The sequence below is a fragment of the Mastigoproctus giganteus genome, chromosome 6 (genome assembly GCF_048544385.1).
Source record: "Mastigoproctus giganteus isolate SK-2022 chromosome 6, ASM4854438v1, whole genome shotgun sequence".
In the NCBI taxonomy this organism is placed as follows: Eukaryota; Metazoa; Arthropoda; class Arachnida; order Uropygi; family Thelyphonidae; genus Mastigoproctus; species Mastigoproctus giganteus.
In genome coordinates, this window is record NC_143580.1 from 172,308,588 (window position 1) to 172,326,063 (window position 17,476).

At 35.7% G+C, this 17,476-nt stretch overlaps 1 protein-coding gene across 1 annotated transcript in view; it reads right to left on the reverse strand.

Annotated features, from left to right (window-relative positions):
- Window positions 1-684: 684 nt before the first annotated feature.
- The window catches only part of LOC150084749 (uncharacterized), a 60,847-nt gene continuing 44,055 nt past the window's right edge, over window positions 685-17,476 (reverse strand). The window contains exon 4 of the mRNA XM_090376345.1: window positions 685-1,114. Within this exon, the coding sequence (XP_090232471.1) occupies window positions 685-1,114 (430 nt within the window). The remainder of the gene's footprint in view (window positions 1,115-17,476) is intronic.

A 17,476-nucleotide genomic window follows, 5' to 3' on the forward strand; every position in this document is an offset into this window, starting at 1 on the left:
GTAGAGTGAATTTTATATACAAGTTCTTGATAGTTCGATACAAATAACATTTTAAAATTAATACTTGGACTGCAATTTTATATTCTGGAATTTTTTCCATTTTTTGTTTTTACAAAATTAAAACAGTTCTTTCACTTCAGTTTTAACTTTGGTTAAGAACTTCTCATATATGGTGCATGCATATTTCCAGAGAAAAACTAAATCTTACTTCACTGTTAATTAACACTTAAGTCTGTGGTCAGAAATGATTACAGAAGCAAAAGACAAGTGAATCACAGTTAACTTAAAAGAATGATTTTGGTCTCTCCCCACCACAAATTTAAAAATATTATATACCAGTTAAGAATTTTATGTATACGTATTATAACTTTTCTGGAACTAAAACTGATTTTTATCCAGTATGTATGCTACAATTCAACGTTCACATTTCTAAATCTGTACAGAAAGAGATGGAACACATTATGACATACAACAAATAAATCAACATATGGTAAAATAAAAATGCTCACCAGAAATTCATAACATTCATAACTGAAGACATGAAAGTTAATTTAATTAAAGGAATGACTAAAAACTACTTATACAACTGTCCAGCAGTTGTAGATAATACAAATTAATTCAATAAAAATAATGCTAGCAGCTGAGCAAATGGCTTTTTAAAGAGGCTTGCAAACTTGTTGAAATTTATATACTGCAAGACACCTCTGCAATAACTTCTGACAATTTGGTTAACCCAAATTCGTCAAGAACAACCATGGAATTTTCCTTAATAGAGCGAAATTGATCAACCAGCATTTTACACTGCCAAGCTACTTCAGCAACGTGTGTTTCAATACGTTTTTCTTTTGGGGAGAGACTACATTCTCTCATGCTATCACAATTTTCTCTCATATTTTCATCATCTTGAATATTGGTTTTTACAGAACAATCAGTGGTTTTCAGTGCAGCAACTGGTTTTCTTGTATTTTCAGCAGCTTCTCTGATTTTCTTTCCTTCTGCTATAGATTTCCTAATTTCAACAACCTTCTTTTCAAATTCTGCAAGATCATTAGTGATAACACTAATTCTTCTGTCATCAGGCATATCCTGTTTCTTCAAATAACTTCTCAAAGCTCTGAAAACATTTCACATACTAGTTAAAATGCATTAAATGACTCCATAATGATAGCAATAAGTCTAACTAAAGAATATAACAAAAATAAGTTAAACATTAACACCAAGATTATATTTTCTCTGAAATTTATTTTCTGGAACTTAAATTTTGTCATAGAAAGACTATATACATGGTGTGAAAACTAAGTTTCATTCACTTTATGTGTACTGCATAATATTCATAAATTGATGAAATAAACAGGATAGTGAAAGTAAAAGCAAATTTAACATTTATTTGCTTCCTATAAATCAGGAATAAATATACAGAAATTTATATATTTTGTGATTTGGTATTGTAAAACTAGGTAAACAAAATATTTCTGTGTGGGCTGAATGAAAGCAGAAGTGTTCAGGAAGCATGTCAGTGACATGTTTATTGCATCATCAGCACACTCACTCTCACTCTCTCTGGCGAGTATGGACTTGGCAAACCCAAAATCCTGAGCTAGATAATATCATTCTTTTTCTTTCTTGCTGATTCCCTTCTCTCTCTCTGTAACGGGGGAATTTTTTTTTTTTTTTTTTGGCTGGTGCAGCAAAAACCTCAGGCTTCCTTGCATCATATGGCTAATAATAATAATAATAATAAAACTGAATCACTTTGAATAAACTAAACAATAACACCAAGATTATATATATTATATTATATATTACAATAGCAATGTGTAGATTATACATCAAGGTTACATGTAAAATACGGCCTCTCAATTAACAAATATATAGCTGAATCAAAGCACAAGTGTTCAGAAAGCATGTCAGTGACATGTTTAATTGCGTCAACTCATGAAATACTCTCTCTTTCTTTCTTTCTTTCTCTGGTGAGCATGGACTTGGCATTCCTAAATGTGGAACCCACACCACATGGAGGAATGCCGCCCCTCTGTGTTACCAGGCAATACTAGGTGGTAGATGACTCATCAACTGGTGCAATACCACCATAAAAACTTTGCTTATTGGAGGCTTGAAGTGTTTAGTCTCCAGAGCTAAGTTCCAGTCAACCCATCTCTTCCATCATGCAGTATGACTGATGACTTTTGAGGTTATGACGAACATCATGGCGAGATCCATTCTTCCTTACATTTTGAGGGTACAGCTCTAAAACGGTGTTCGCAAGCCAACCACTAGTTAGTACACACCGGACCGAACGTATTGGTAACTCTTAGGAGGCTTCTGGATCAGCTAGTGTATAATCTTGCTACCTATACTCTGCCAGATAGTGACTTGAGGAGGATCTGGGTATATTCTTACCACGTGTATGCCATATCCATAAATTTCATTACTTCATACAGCATGTCCCTCCCCCCACTTTTCCTTACTATTGAATACACCATGAACTGTCAAATTAATAGAGTAAGCTTATCTGCGAAAAGATCTAAACCTCCCAAACATTTCCTAGTTCATTTCACAAATATACGTGGTCTGAATTCTAATCTCAATGATGTCCATTTCCACTTGCAGTCTGCCAAACCACATGTACTTTTTCTGACAGAATCTCAGTTATCGGTTGATTCAATTACTGCTCATCTCATATCCCCAAATTATTCGCTGTATGATTCCTTTCGCCTCAAAGGTGGTACTTGTGCATATGTCCGTTCTGATATTCCCTGTCAGAAACATTGCAATTTGTAATCTCCTCTCTTTGATTTTCTCTGGCTTAAAATCTCTCTCTACCTCATTGTGTCAAATCCATCTGTTGTCTCTACCATTCTCCCAACTCCACTAATAACTTGGAGCTGTTTGATTTCCTCTCTTTGCAATGTGACTTTCTCCAGTCCAACTTTCCTAACAGTGAGGTAATTTTCCTTGGAAATTTTAATGTTCACAACTCCATTTGGCTTCCGTTTTCTAGTCACACTGACCCAGCTGGTCAAGATGCTTTTTGCAATTTCTAATGACCTTGCACAGATTGTTCATTTACCTACAAGAATACCGGACAATCCTAACCATACAGCCAACATGCTTGATCTTTTTCTCCTAAGTACACGGTCAAAGTGAGTGGTCCTTTAGGTACCTCAGATCACAACTTGGTGATTGTCTCTTCTCCAATGGAGCCTTTATCTCATGGCTATTCCCAACCTCGTATTGTTTGGCATTACAAGAATGCAAAATGGGATGACCTGCGAGATTTCTTTTCTTCTTTTCCTTGGTCGGACTACTGTTTCAAAACGTCAACGTTTGCTCAGATCGTGTCAGTGAAATTATTCTTGCAGGAATGAAATCCTTTATTCCACACTACCCTTTAAAATCTTGTCCTTTATCTAAACCTTGGTTCTACAATAAATGTGCTAAGGCTGTTCAAGAGAAGAATGTTGCATATCGTAATTGGCTTGTTTCCAATTCTTCCGTTTCATTTTCTGCCTACACCAAAGCTCGCAACAATTGTAAAGCAGACATTAATCAGTCCAAACTAGATTTTGAACAGGCTAAGAGCAGAAAACTTCCTTCTTGCCCTAATGGTAGCCGAGCATTCTGGTATCTTGGGAAAGCTATTGGCCGCAACTTTTTCCCATCTCTGCTCCCACCTCTGTTAAAACCAGATGGTTCTGTTGTCACTTCAGCCAAGAATAAAGCTGACCTACTAACATCCCATTTTTCTTCCAACTCATGTATTAATGATCTTGGTAAAACACCTCCCGCCAATCCCAACTTGCTCCATTCTATGCCTCCTGTGGTCTTCCGTCAAAAGGATGTCAGAAGGATTTTGATGAATCTTGATGCTAAGAAAGGTCCAGGTCCTGATGGTATTTCTTCATTTGTTCTCAAAACCTGTGCTCCTGAACTTACTCCTTTGCCGCCTTTTTTCAGTTTCTTATTCCAAAGGTGTTTTTCCTTCTTCTTGGAAATTTGCTCATATCCAGCCAGTTCCTAAAAAAGGTGACAAGTCCCTCCCATCCAATTATCGTCCCATTGCAATTACTTCTACTCTTTCTAAAGTAATGGAGAAATCAATTAACCGCCAGCTCTTAAACTACCTAGAAACCTTCCATCTGATCAACGATCGCCAGTATGGATTCCGTCAGTGGCGATCCACTGGTGATATTCTGGCTTATGTTACCCATTTATGGACAAATTCAATGGAAAAGTTTGGTGAAACACAAGCAGTTGCTCTTGACATCTCAAAGGCTTTCGATCATGTTTGGCATAAAGGTCTTCTAAATGAGATCCATTTTATGGTTTGCCAACTGTTTTTTGTAATTGGTTATCCAGTTTTCTCTCTGATCACTCACTGAGTGTGATGGTAGATAGCTCTCTGTCTTCTTACTTCTCCACTAATGCTGGTGTCCCTCAAGGTTCAGTTCTTTCCTCATGTATATTAATGACCTTTTCCCATTGACTGGAAATCCTATCCATAGTTTTGCCAATGATAGCACATTGCATTCCACTTTCCATTTTGAAAAACATTGCCCTTGCTCAATCAGCTTCAACTTCTCGAATATCCACTACAGATTCCTTAAATGCCGATCTCCAGGTAATTCTCCAGTGGGGCAAAGACAACTTAGTTGATTTCAATCCTTCTAAAACTCAGTCTTGTCTTATATCTCGCAAAAAGGATTCTTCTGCTCCTATGCTTACCTTTGGTGACACTCTGATTTCTCGGCAAAATGATATATCTCTTTTGGGGATTACCCTGATTTCTAATCTCTCTTGGCACAAGCACATTACAAATATTGCTTCCTCTGCATCTAAAAAACTTGGTTTTCTCTTTCACTCTTGGTGTTACTTTTCTTCCAAACAGCTGTTCACTCTGTACAAATTGCAAATCTGCCCTACCATGGAATATTGTTCCCACATCTGGGGTAGTGCCCCCGAAATCTCTCTCTCAGGCTTCTAGATTCCATTCAGAAGAGGGCAGTTAGTTAATTAATGACTCCTCTCTAACAGAGTCTCTCCACTCTTTGTCTCATAGCCGTTCTGTTTCTGCTGCTTCCCTTTTCTACAGATACTTACTTCCATAGGCACTGTTCTTCTGAATTGGCTTTTATAATTCCCGCTCTCTCTTTCAAAACAGTCTGAACACGTGCCGCCACCAGTCAACATCCATTTACTGTCCAACTCACAGAACCAACTTTTCAACTTCCTCGTTTATTCATTCAACTGCTGTTTTCTGAAACAATCTTCCTTCATTTCCTGAAAATTACAGTCTACAGAAGTTCAAGTCTAATGTCAACAAATATCTTCTTTCGTCTTCTCAACCTCCAACCTCTTTCCAGTCAGAGAATGACCAACCGCATATCCCGGAGCAATATGGCCTTAGTTGCTAATGCTCCTAAAAACCAAATAACATCAAACCTCTTTCCTTTTTGTCTATTATATATATAATAGACAAAAAGAATGAGAAAAAATAAATAAATAAATAGGATGGATAATGACAGGTGGGCAAAAATATTAAAGAAATGGGGGCCCATTGGCAAATAAAGTAGATGAAGGCCAAGAAGATGGAAGAATGATCTATCCTAACCCAACAAGAAACATGCTTAATGGGAAAAGAAGAAGAAACTTTATTTTCTGGAACTTAATCAGAGAAAGATTATATATTCAATATGAAAACTAATTCATTCATTTTATGGGCATTGTATTATATTCATGAATTGATGAAATCAATAGATAGTGAAAGCAAATTCATGTGGAAACAACAACAATTAATTGCATCCTAACAGTCAGGAATAAATAAACAAATTTAAATATGCTAAACAATTTACTAATGATAATAATCATGGTGGATAAAAAAATTACATGATTTTCTGTGAATAAATCTGGCATAAAATGTACTTAGCTGTGATAATTCAGTATTTAGAATGAATAATGTTTCATCAGTTTCTGGTTCATGTTCAGTTTCCAAGTTTTATGTCAGATCCAGATGAGTATAATACCGTATATGAACAAGAGAAAATAATATGGTTTATGGTTTTATGTGAATGGTTGTGATGAGTGCTGCTGAGGCACTTTCTGCTTTATTCATTTTTGGAGCACGCATGCACACGCACAGCTTAAGTGAAAGTGCACTGTGCCAGACGGCACCGAAGAGAAAGCTAAAGACTGTTAATGGCAATTAAAATCAGTCAGGTCAACGAAAATAATTTGGGATTCTACCTAATATACTCTCAACTTACCTAGCAAATAAGGATGAAATTTAGATGCAAGCAGATCATACTTAACAACAGAAACAATAGATCAACCTCAGCAATAAGAAACGAATGACATGTACAGGCTATCCAGACCTAGACAAACATATATTATTTTAGGTTTTTTGGGTGTAACAAATAACTGCGGCAGTTTCATTTGATGATTTTGTAAACCATGATAGTGAATACTGAAATTAGTGAACTGCATTTAACTGATATGGGGATAGATTCCCAGAATACAAACAAAAAGAAAAAGGAGGTGAAATGGTTGTTTTGTTTTTTTTTTTTTTTTTTGTTATTTGGTTTTTAGGAGCATTAGCAACTAAGGCCATATTGCTCCGGGATATGCTGTGGTCATTCCCTGACCTTTCCGCATCCTGCGTATTTGGTGGTGACGGGCTCAAACCCCGGTCTAATCAAGAAGGGTGTGCTATGCACTGCTGCTCCTTCCCACCTGGCTACGGAGGTGCCAGGTTAAATGGTAGATGAAGAAGAAGAAGAAGAAATTAATGTACCTACCTGCCAGAAAGTCTGGAGTGTATGTAAACAGTGTTCTCTCCTATTGAATGGGCACACCGTCCAGTGAATTTAACTGACCGCCGGGCTAAAATTTAAGCAACTCTCGCGGTACTGTATAGTACTAGCATTAGTAGAGGCATTTGATGCAAGAAAGCAAGCTTATGCAGCATCAGCCAAAAAAAAAAAAAAAAAAAAAAAAAACACCACTTCCACTTCACCCCTCTGTTCGTTCAAAATACCTGTCCAGCTGAGCCTTAAATTTATTTAGGCTATCAACTTCCACGACAAGGGATGGAAGTCTGTTCCATCAACCAACAACCCGCTGGCTAAAGGCAAATTTCCGCACGTCTATCCTACATCTGTCTTTCCTCAATTTGAATTTATGCCCTCTCAGGTGATTATTCTGAGCGAGAGGAAGAATCCCATCAGCATTGAGCATGCTCAAACCATTCAAGGCTTTATACACCTCTATCAGATCATCTCGCTGGTGCCTAGTCTCCAGACACTGTAATTTGCAAAACTTAAGCCTTTCTTCGTAAGAGCACCCCTTTGTTCCATTCACTAATCTTGTTGCCCTTCTCTGTACTCGTTCCAGCAGCTCTACATCCTTCTTGAAATGAGGCCTTCAGACCTGTATACAGTACTCTAGGTGTGGCCTGACCATTGCCTTATACAAGGGAATAATCACCTCCTTATCCCTGATAGAAAAATTCCTATATATCATTGACAATACACCATGAGCTATTCTTGCAGCCCGTCTGCTCTGCTCAGAGAACTTCATATCTGCCTGCACAACCACACCCAGGTCCCTTTCATTCTCTACCACTGTCAGTGTAGTACCACAGAGTTGATACGTTGCTCTGGGGTTGCTGTTTCCCATGTGTAGTACTTTACATTTGTCAATGTTAAACTTCATTTGACACCTCTCAGCCCATCTGCTCAACCTTTCCAGATCCTGTTGCAGCAGCATAGTGTCAGTAGTGTCCTTGACAACCCTGCCTACCTTTGTATCGCTGCAAACTTCGACATTAAGCTTGATAACCCTCATCAATATCATTTATGAATACAGAAAACAATAATGGACCCAACACTGAGCCCTGAGGGACTCCACTAATAACATTAGTCCACGACGAGCAGTGTCCATTGATTACCACTCTCTGTCTTCTCCCCCTCAGCCACCCCTTTATCCACAGCAGCAATTTGACTCCAATGCCACACTGCTCCAATTTGTGCAGCAGTCTTCCATATGCAACAGTATCAAAAGCCTTTCTAAGATCCAAGTATATAATATCAAAGTTATTCCCTGCATCTCAGTTCCTTTGTGACTGCATCATAGTATCCAATCAAATTGGTCAGGCAAGTTGTTATTTGGTTTTTAGGAGCATTAGCAACTAAGGCCATATTGCTCCGGGTCAGGCAAGACTTCCCCTTAACAAAACCATGCTGTGTCCGAGCTATAGCTGAAGTCTTGTCTAAATGATCCTGCAGTGCTTCTTTAACTAGTGCCTCCATTAATTTTCCTGGAACAGAAGTTAACCTCACAGGTCTATAATTACTTGTGTCAGCCTTTGATCCTCCTTTGTGAATTGGGGTGACATTTGCACATCTCCAGTCTGTGGGTACCTCCCCTGAGTCCAAGGAACCTCTCATAATTATGGCCAAGGGTTTGCTTACTTCCTTTGCTGCCTCCTTTAATATAACTGGATAGATCCCATCCACCCCGGGTGCCTTTCTTGTGTTTATCTTCAACAATTTCTCCTCCACTTTACTCTTGGTTATTACAAGATTCTCTAGCTTACTGCTAGAGTTGAATACACCTCTGGCTTTCCCCTCGCTAAATAACTCCTCATGTGTGAATGTCGATGCAAAATATTCATTTAGTTTGTTAGCTACCTGAGCAGGATCATCAACAGTTGACCCATCGATATCAAGTGGACCAATCTGATTCATCCCCTTCCTTCTAGAGTTTACATAAGTAAAGAACTCTTTGCTGTTTTTCTTTGCATCCCTTGCCAAAGATTTCTCGTAATCTGCCTTCGCCTGCCTAACCTCCTTTGTAACTTGGTTACAGATCAACTTGTATCTATCATAGGCTTCTGTGTCATGTGTTAATTTGTATGTATCCCATGCATGTTTCTTCTCTGCCATATGCCTCATCAGTTCATCTGACATCCATTTAGGCCTAAACCTTGGACAATATTTCTTAGTTGGTATGTAAAGCCTAGTAGCTTCCAAGATAAGTTCTTTGAATGCTTCCCATTTTGCATTTGCTGCTGGTAACATCATCAGTTGGTCCCACTGTATAGAATTTAAATACTGTCTCAGTCCATCGTAGTCGCCTTTACGAAAGCAATAACCCTTCCCTTTACCCCTGATGGTAGTTACCTCTTTGAGTAAATCCCACTTCAGCACACTGTGATCACTGCCACCTAGTGGTTCATTATCTGCAGATTCTTAATGCATGAAGAATCACTGCTGATAATCAAATCAAGAGTATTCCTCCCTCTAGTTGCCTCCTGAACATGCTGATGTAGAAAACAATCATCCAATAAATCCACAAAAGCCTTGCTAGTGTGTGACCACCCCCCAAATTCCAGTCAATATATGGAATATTGATACTACTCACTGATCTCAATAAATATTAATTCAAACATACTATGCAATCGAGGTCAATGTGATAGGAGCATATAATGTTAAATTATGTAATTAATTTTTGCTCTGGATTGCTTATGTCACATTAATAAATAACAGAAAATTTTATAATATTGCAAAGTAATACACTTCCCTACCCGGCTCGCAAAATTTTCTGGGGGAGAACCTGTTAGATGTAGTGTGTTGTAGCCAAGTGAAGCAAGGGAGTGAACGGATGCACACATGTTTGCCTGTTAAATATAGTTAATGATGTATTCAATGTCAAAATTGTAATCTACTCTGACATAGCGACCATTCCAGAGTATAAACAAGAATTTTTTTTTTTTTTTTTTCACAGGTGCATCAGAATAAATCTCACTGTAATAAATCATACTAAGGATATTATGAATAAAAATTGAAGAAACAGCAGCAGATTTCTTACTAAATATTTTAAATACAGAGAGTAAGTTTATGTATGCATTTTTTAATATAGTTCTTTAAATTACAGTATAGTTCAGTTACAAAATTTATTTAAAATTTCTTTGAAAAAACTGTATCAATAAATTTTATTTATACACAAGTTATTTTAAATATAAGAGATTAAAATTCAATAAGTCAAATTTTCAATGACTGAAGATGTTTTTTTTTTGTCTCCCTTCAACTTCGAGAGTTAGAGTTTGCTATTTATATATATATATATATATATATATATATATATATATATACACTGCCCAGTCAAAACATTATAATCATTTATCTAATGGTGGGTACGTCTTCCTCTTGTCACCAATATTGCTGCCACATGATGAGGCATGGATTCTAAAAGGCTTCTGAACATTGCAGGAGGCATGTTGTACCATGCTGCCAGTATTGCATCCCACAGATCTGGGAAAGACTGTGGTGGAGGATCCAAATGCCAGATCTGTCAATCCATGTGATCCCAGAGAGGTTCTATGGAATTCACATCTGGCAAATTCAGCAGCCAAAGGTAGCACCTGGAAGTCACTTCTGCATTCGGCAAACCACTCATGAACAATACCAACAATGTAACAGAGTGGAATATCCTGCTGAAACGCACATGTGCCGTTTGAGAAGAGAGCCACTCCATGAAGGTGTGTACCTGATCAGCCACAATGGATAGATAGTTTTCAGCATTCAGAGTGCAGTTCAGGAATATGAGGCATCCAAGAGATTCTCAAGAAAACATTCTCCATACCAAAAACACTGTTGGCGCCTGCTTGTTTCTGTTGGACTAGGGCAATGGGGTGATTCCTTTCTGTTCTGTCATTGTACGCTACATAAAACATGATTCATCAGAAAAGGCAACATTTTCCCAGTTATCAATGGTCTAATGATGTTGTTCAAATACAAAACTTTAGACATTGTTGGTGATAGGTGGCCATAAGCATGGGTACCTTGACTATACACCTACTCCAGTGGCCCATACGGAGAAAGGTTTGTTGGCTTCTGGTCTTAGAAACATCACTCAACTTTCCTGGTCAGCCACTCAACAGTTTTCCCATCTACAGGCTTGCACAAGGCAGGACAGCCTACATTCACTACAACTATCAATGAGGTGTGGGCATCCACCGTTGGCCCAGTTTCTTGTGCTCTGTCCACTCTTGGAACACCTTACTCCAGAAACAGCCCACAAGGTTTGCAGTTTCCATAATTCTGCCATCTTTCAAGTAGTACCCAACAATCATCCCTTTTTCAAAGTCCATCAGATGCCTATGTTGATCAAGTACTTCATATAGACTGCATGTCGCACACACACAAGTAGTGTATATATTATGGATGAAGTGATTAATTGGGCATTAGTCATACTGCCGGGCACTATATATAAGGGCTGGAGATATTGGGCAGTGATAATAATGTATTAATTTACTACTTTGACCGGGCATTATAAATAATGTTTCATGATCTCCAGGCAATGTGTGTAGTTCTGTGTAGTAGGAGTGAGATGTCTGTTTAAATGCATGTGTCAGTCAGTATGAACTCATAATTAGTGTGCATTTTTGCTCATGATTTTGTTTTGTCATGAAATAATATTTAAATTTTTGACGAATACCCTCAAAATTTTAGAGATATGGAGCTTTCTGCAAGTGATACGAAAAACCGATTCAATAACCGATTATACGAGTCGTTAGCGAATAAACACTACAACACCCAAATTCTCACCAAAGCCAAATACTTTAATCTCGTCAAAAAAAGCTAGAGGCAAAAATGAAAAAATCATCAAAGTCACCCGAAGAACACCAACGTTTGCATAGATATGACGTTGTTTCTATAGGAGACTTGGAAAAGTTGATTGTTCCAGTGAAGGAAGGTAATTCTTCTATTAAATATTATGCGCATATAGATGAGGCATTTCAAATACTTCACGAAACTCATATTTCGATCAGTCATGGTGGTAGAAATCGCATGGAACAATACCAACAATGTGAACTCTAACTGCAACTAAATAAAAAGTATAAAAACATAATGCGGGAAATGATTGTGATTTACCTAAATTTATGCGAAATTTGTCGAAAGAAACAGAAGGTTTCCAAAAAGGTTTTAGTAGTAAGGTCAATTATCTGCAATGAAATGAATTCCACATGTCAAGTTGACCTGATAGACATGCAAAGTCAAGAAGATGGAGAATATAAATTTATTCTCGTTTATCAGGATCATCTCACAAAATTTGTACAGCTTAGTCCTTTAAAAACAAAAAGGGCTGAAGAAGTAGCATATGTTCTCTTAGACATATTCACAATTTTTGGAGCGCCAAATATTTTACAGAGTGATGACAATGGTAAGGAATTTTGAAACAAAATTATTGAGGAAATGTGCAGTATGTAGGACAAACTTAAACGAAACTTAAAACTTATATAGATATATATAATGGTTCATGGAAAACCTAGACATTCACAGAGTCAGGGTTCAGTAGAAAGGGCAAATCAAGATATCGAGAACATCCCCAGTTCTTGGCTAGAGACTAACAAATACCACCAAATGGTTGGAAGGCTTAAAGTTTGTACAAATCATGAAAAATTGAGCTAATCATACTGGTATTAACTGCAGTCCCTACAAAGCCATGTTTGGTTGTAAGTTGAGAATTGGGCTATAAAGCGTTTAGGGCGTAAGACTCAAGCTATGGAAAAGTCTAGACTATGTATAAGTATAGTGTGAAAGCATCAATAATAATACATAGTCAAATCTGAATGAACAGAATATTAGCAAAGCGGCATCGTTTTAAGTTATATCTCATACTGTTGTTGTTGTTATTTGGTTTTTAGGAGCATTAGCAACTAAGGCCATATTGCTCTGGGGATATGCGGTGGTCATTCTCTGACCTTTCCGCATCCTCCGTATTTGGTGGTATCTCATATTGTGAATACCTTCACAACGAGTTGCCATGATTTTGAAACTCGTTGCAATATCATTGCAACTCGTTGTGAAGGTATTCACAAAATGAGATATAACTTAAAACGATGCCGCTTTGCTAATATTCTGTTCATTCAGATTTGGCTATGTATTATTGATGCTTTCGCACTATACTTATACATAGTTGAAAATTGGCTTAAAAACTTCCTTACCTTCCGAATTATTGAATGACATAAGAACAGATGAGGATTTGGAGGTACTATTAAACAGTAACGAAAATCATGGAAATCAGAATGATCCAGAGGAAAGTGAAGGTAATATTAAAGAAGTCAATACTGCAACAAATGACGTAGGTCTAGAAATGCTACACTCGACTGATGGTGCGGCTGAACACCCCCAAACGTCATCTTTGGATGAAATTTCATCTTTAAAAAATTATTTGGCGACTAGTGAAGAGGTCACGAATAATGAAGACAAAAATGAAATTCAAGATTCAAAAATAGAAGAAAAAATGATAAATATATCTGTAACTAGAAAATCTGCTCTTTCAAATCTAAAAAATAATCAAAGAAAATGCTAAACATCTCATATTCAAAATATCCTCCTGCAAATGTTTGTGAAACTATGGATTCGGGTACCAGATGTAGACCGAGCATGCAGTGATAGAAGAAATATTTTAGCTGTTGTTCTGGAAATTTCTAATCAAAATTTCTATAAATTGGGCACCAAATATGGAAAATTAAGCACACTGTATCATCTTTGCAAATAGTAAATTCTAGAAACGAATTTACTATTTGCAAAGAAAATTTCTTGGCCATTGAAGATGTACCAGATATGGAAATTTTGCTGAGAGAATGCTCAAGAATGTTGTTGGTTTCAGGAGGGCAAGGTTACAATAAATGCAACTGCAAAGGTGGCTGTAATTCTGATAGATGTAAATGTCGGAAAGATAAAAAACATATGTAATTCCAAATGCCACCAAAGTCTCAATTGTTCAAATAAATAGAAAAAAAATATTACAAATTTCTCGATTCATTAAAAATAAAAATTAGCTTTATTTGTTTTTAATTCATTTTGCTTTCGATTTTTTGTTTGTAACTAAAGCTATTTTGTTCAATACTGTTATGTATTATTTTTGTGTTCATTTTAAGAAGACTTGTTAATTTAAATGTTAGGATAGTGTTTTATTTATATCAATTTTCTAAAACAAATTCTATATATAAAAAAAAAAAAAAATACTGGATTAGAATGTGTTGTTTTTTTTGTGTTTGAATATTCGAAATATCATACTTGAATTTTTTAAATTTTTAACCAGGTAATTTACAAATAACTGTTTAATACTTTAAGAGTTTATAGTTTGTTTCATTGTTAATTAGCACGCATAACCTTTCCTGAAGGCAACAAAACCTTCAGACCAACATAGTAAGTTAAAATCATTTAAAAATATTTTGTAACTTCATAGGATATCACATTGCCAGTAGATCAGGAAACATTATTTATAATGCCCGGTCAAAGTAATAAATTAACACATTTTTATCACTCTGACCAATATCTCCAGTCCTTATATATAGTGCCAGTATGAATAATGCCCAATTAATCACTTTGTCCATAACATATATACATCATTTTTGGATGACTCAAAAAGGCGTACATTATTACACATTTTCATTATAAATATTTAATCGCATATTTAGAGTTGAACTTAAATTTTGTCATCTCTAATTAGCATGTATTACTGATAAAAGATGCATTAGTTGCTAAAACAAAAGCAAAATTATACCAATAATGCAAAACATAAATATGCCGGTCAGACACATGAACAACATAAAGCAATTTTAAGTGTTCCTGGGAATTGAGAATGTGAAGTTCCAAAACAATGCTAATTTACTACAAAACCATCATCATGAAGATCAATTTCAAAAATCTGTGATAAATTTGACACACACACAATACTATGCAAGATGTGAGCAAACAATGACCCGAGAAGCTCACTCATCAACACTGAGGAAAATCCTGATATGATATTACAGTGATCCCCAAAATCATCATAGAAATCGGTAAGGCAAGTTGCTTGTGAGACTAAAATCAGCAGAGCAAGTGTATACTACATTCTCAAAACAGCTCTAAATGGAAATCAATCTAAGTGCCAAGATTGCTACACAATATGAATGAAGATCATCCCAATCACTGAGATGTTTTGTGAATGGAGCTAATGCAAAAATGGACAAGGATGCAAAACCATTTGGTCAGGCAAGGTCTAAATGGAAATCAATCTAAGTGCCAAGATTGCTACACAATATGAATGAAGATCATTCCAATCACTGAGATGTTTTGTGAATGGAGCTAATGCAAAAATGGACAAGGATGCAAAACCATTTGGTCAGGCAAGGTGATGTGCAAGTTCAGTGGTATAGTAAACTGACATTTTTTTTTTTACTGGTCCTTTTATAATCCAGGTTTTTGTGTAGAGAAGGCAGTGAATCTCTTTCCAAGGAGTTAATCTGGTGTGGTGTCTCATTCAGGAGAATCGCTGGAACTTATTTTTGTGAAGGGAAAATTACTGGTGATATGTACCTCCTTGCACATTAATGTGTACATCACACCTACCTTTTATGAGCTGTGTGGGGGAATGAAGTCATTTACTAACGACATGATGGGGCACTCCACAACACTATTACTGCAATGTTAGGACCTACCTTGATAATCATTTCACAGACTGGTGGGATAAGCCAATGAGGAAGTGTCAAATATCCTCCATATTCGTCTAATTTAATCCCACTCGATTTCTACTTTGGATTACCTGAAGCATTAGTGTGAAGTAAAAAATCAGCCCAAGTTCAACAATTAAAACATGAAATTAAACAAAATGTGTGCAGATATCATAACAATTACTTGGAGGTCGCTCAGTTGTTAGCCACTGTAAATACCACCCAGGAGCAAATAGACATTTTAACTATTATCTGTTTTCTCACATAGTGAAAAAAATTTCTTGCACTGCAGTTATTTAACTAATACTATTGAAGAACAAACACTGATCATTAAATAAAATTATTTTTCTACAACACAAAAAACCAAAACTCAGGTAAGCTGACAAGTCCACACTATTATCTGTGACAAAAAAAGGAACATGAGCAGGTGCACAATGCAACACTATTTTTGGGGGGGAAAAAAAAGGCAAGAAACATCCTTTAAACTGCATAACTTAAAAATTACTTTTAACATTCTACTGGATAATAAGAACAAATAACACTGGTTGTTATCAAACCTTGTGCCTGTGTATGTGTGTAAAAGAAAAGAGGGGGAAGGGGGGGATTTAATGACAATGAGCATTAAGTGGAAAAAAAAATTTTTTTCAAAGTGGATCATGAAAATTCAGGGTGAACTGTTGACATTAAACAAGTAATATAAAAAAAAATTTTTTAAAGTCAATTCCTACTTAGGTCAACAAAGAAAAATTTTATCTTAGTTATTTTTTATTAAATAACTACAATTAATATAAATATGTATATACATATGACAGAATCACAATATTAAGTGGCAAAATAGAAAGCAAATTTCCTTGCAATTTTCCATTTTCCTTTCTATATATGGTGTTGGACTATTATTTTTATTCACATGTTTCATTTTCCATTTTGTTCCCTCCTTGACTCAGACTAGAACCCAGAATGAAAAAAAAATCTGAAAAAGAAATTTTTTTCCAGCGATCTACACGCTTCGCCACTGACGGTATTTATTCCTAAATTTATATCCTGCTAAATATCTTATATAAGAGAAATTTTTTTCTCCCATATAAAACTAAAATTAATTAATTAAATTTAATTAATGAATTAATATTTGAAAAAACTGTATTAACATCAAGTGTCATCCACTACAAGTTTAAAAAAATTTATTTGAACTTGAGTGGATGAATAAAAAGTATTTTATTAACGATTTTCAATTGTTAATAAAATACTTTTTATTCATCCACTATTATTATTCATCCAAATTTTTCACGGAACACTAGTGTTCCGTGAAAAATTGTAATAATTAAAAAAATAACAAAATAAATACCCTTTGCACATTTATAGCGTACACCACTTTTGTATCATTATAAATATTAAAAAAATTTTTTTTCAGCTATTAATATAGTGGCATAGACTAATAATCAAATAGACCACGGAACACTATGTTGGTAGGCTTGGCATAGAGAAACATGCAAAGAGGTAATGACATCTACAAAAAAAATAGCAATGTAGTGGTCTAATATGACATTCGTATGTGATTTAGCCTGGAGTACATGGATTGATAGAGGGGGGGAACGAACCGATATCATAACTAAACTCACTTCCTTGTATAAATTTATTTTGATAATTATCAGTATTTAGAAATATTATTATTAAAATAAATGGATTTGTGGTTAAAAAAAAGAACTTTAAAACGAGAAGCAAGTACTTCTAGTATTACAACTGTAGTTGACGAAAATGAATACAATATTATTACACTTCAAAGTGAGGATGAACAATCACAGGGAATTTTGTTCTCCAAAAATCAGGAGTGAAAAAACAGGAACCAACCAATAAAAGACCAAAACAAAAGTATGATGACAGTTATTTGAATTCCGCTTTACATGTGTTGGAAATAAAAATGCTCCTGATGCACAGTGCATCTTATGTAATAAAATATTAGCAAACAGTTCTTTGGCT